Source organism: Cucurbita moschata, unplaced genomic scaffold, assembly GCF_002738365.1.
Source record: "Cucurbita moschata cultivar Rifu unplaced genomic scaffold, Cmos_1.0 Cmo_Scf00014, whole genome shotgun sequence".
In the NCBI taxonomy this organism is placed as follows: Eukaryota; Viridiplantae; Streptophyta; class Magnoliopsida; order Cucurbitales; family Cucurbitaceae; genus Cucurbita; species Cucurbita moschata.
In genome coordinates, this window is record NW_019268530.1 from 69,617 (window position 1) to 71,866 (window position 2,250).

General features: G+C 36.9%; 1 protein-coding gene across 7 annotated transcripts in view; it reads left to right on the plus strand.

Moving 5' to 3' along the window:
* Positions 1 to 116: 116 nt before the first annotated feature.
* Positions 117 to 2,250, plus strand: part of LOC111452684 (ubiquitin-conjugating enzyme E2 34-like) — a 4,828-nt gene continuing 2,694 nt past the window's right edge. Inside the window, exons 1-4 of one of the 7 annotated variants that reach the window (XM_023093510.1) lie at positions 117 to 202; positions 291 to 430; positions 1,403 to 1,523; positions 1,802 to 1,856. In XM_023093510.1, the coding sequence (XP_022949278.1) occupies positions 1,467 to 1,523; positions 1,802 to 1,856 (112 nt within the window). In that variant the 5' untranslated portion in view covers positions 117 to 202; positions 291 to 430; positions 1,403 to 1,466. Of the gene's footprint in view, positions 431 to 1,016; positions 1,207 to 1,402; positions 1,524 to 1,801; positions 1,857 to 2,250 lie in introns of all 7 variants that reach the window. The other 6 variants (XM_023093514.1, XM_023093511.1, XM_023093512.1 and 3 more) reach the window with 6 other exon arrangements.

Below are 2,250 nucleotides of genomic sequence, written 5' to 3' on the forward strand. Positions count from 1 at the left end.
AAAAAAAAAAAAAAAAAAAAAAAGGAATAATAATTTGAGATGCACAACTGAGCGAGCGTGTTAGGTTATTTATTTCTTAATTATAATTTAAGCAATTATTTAAAGGGGAAAACTTTTGGGTGGATTTTGCGAAGAAAGCCGCGAAGATAACTAATTTGAGGGGGTGCGGGTGTGGCTTGGCGAGGGAGTCAACAAACTCAGGGTGCGCCTCTATTCTCCCCCAATTCACATTCTTACATTTTGTTCTATTCTAAGTCTGCGTCTCGGTTTTGTTCTGTCCCCAAACGCAGCGCCATCGTCCTCTCTTAATTAATTGCGCGCCTCTCCATTTTCTCTCCCGATCCTCCACCGCCACCGGACCTATTTACTCCTCTCAATCTGACCCCGACCCTTGTGCTTAAAATCCCCAACTTCGACGATTCCATTTCTGGTAATTCCCACTCCATTTCACTCTCGATTCCTTCTCGCTGGGGTTTTGATTTCTGTTTTATTTTCCCATCGGTTTCTCTATTGTCTTCGTTTCCTTTTCCCAGTTTAATTCGTCCTTTTATTGTTTATGGGTGATCCTGATCTGAACATGCGGGGATTGGGTTGGGTTGTGGTTTGAGGGTCTGGATTACTGATAGATCGCAGATTCTATTTTAAAGAACAAACAATTGAAATTTGAGAGAATTTTAATGCGTCGGGGGATTTGCAGTTTCTCAATTGCCACAAAATTTCCGTGCTTGCGCTTTTAATTGCATCATTCGTTTTATTATTGTTTGGCGGGCGGATGAGTATATGATACTTCCGATGATCCTGTTGGAATTTTGGAGCACGTAAGAAGAATTTCGCTGCGATTGTTCTATCAACCTTTAACAGTTTTTAAACTATCTTGGATCTGTTTCCCATGTTTTTCTTATCCTTCGAGAGTGGAATTTTAATTTGCTTTTCTACTGAGTCAACTACTCTTAATCGAAAAGCACCCATTAATTCAATTATTCTGCTCGTCTTTTATGAAATTTTAAATGGAAAAGACAAATGATGCATTAAATATGAAGGATGAATAACGAAGGGCATTGCGAGCTGGAACGGTGAAATGTGAACTGAATATCAGAGAATTACTAGCAATTGAATCGGGTGCTGACTATGCCTTGCGTTGCTTGTTCCCGCAGTTCAGAGATAGCCTGCTTTGTGTATCGAAAGTCTTGTTTCTCACCTGTATGTGTATAAAGTTTATATGTATCAACATCTTGAACTAAAAATTTCACATTGTATGCCTTCTGGTTTAGAAATATATCTTGTCTCTTTAGGGTTTTTAAAAATAAAACTGCTTCTGTATTTGGGAAAATAATCATTTGCGGCGTTCATCGGTTCTTTCCAATAGTTTTGTTTTTTGCCCTCTTTTTATGACACCTCACAGGCACTGAATCTGAGGTTGAAGAAAGAGCAATAGCAGTTGATTTTCTTTGTCTATAGCTCGTGGAATGGCAGATAAATCATGTATCAAGCGGCTTCAGAAAGAATATAGGGCTCTTTGTAAAGTACGTGACTTTATTTTTGTTTTCTATTGTTTGGCTTTCTTGTTTTTTTTAAAATACTAATGTTACAATGCATTCATTTACCGGATAAGTTATTTATTGACCAATCTTGACAACAAAACGTTAGATTGGTGTTTATCTTATGGCTGATTTCATAAGTGTTTTTTTATTACTCGACAAACTGAATGTTTTAACTCTTGCTCTTCATTTTTCATGCTGATGTGTAGACATGTTTTTGTATTTGTCCCCAATTGCTGACTCTGCTATTTGTAAATTTTTAGGAGCCTGTTTCACACATTGTTGCTCGTCCCTCTCCCAGTGATATTCTTGAGTGGCGTAAGTTGTTCCTATTGATATTGTTTTGGTGTTGGTCATAGTGCTCCTCATTTTTGTGTGCATGTAGGCTACACCAACGAATTTTTGAAGTTGACTTTGGTCTAGTTTTTAATTGATGCAAAGTTTAAAATGACAAGTTTTATCATTTTGTGGCTGGAAGATTGAGAAATAACTGTGAGGACATTGCGATGTTGAATAATAGTTAAATTGTGAGTTATTGGCTGAATGGTAAAGTTGGGGTCTTCAGTTTATTCTTTGCTAGGACTGCACTTACCTTTAGCAATAATTTGTTGGGACTTGAGGGTTTGCAAGTATTGATAGCCTGTTCCATGGCATAATTAGATTCTTATTTTTCTTAATGTTTTGCATCAGCTTTTTTTTTTTTTTTTTTATT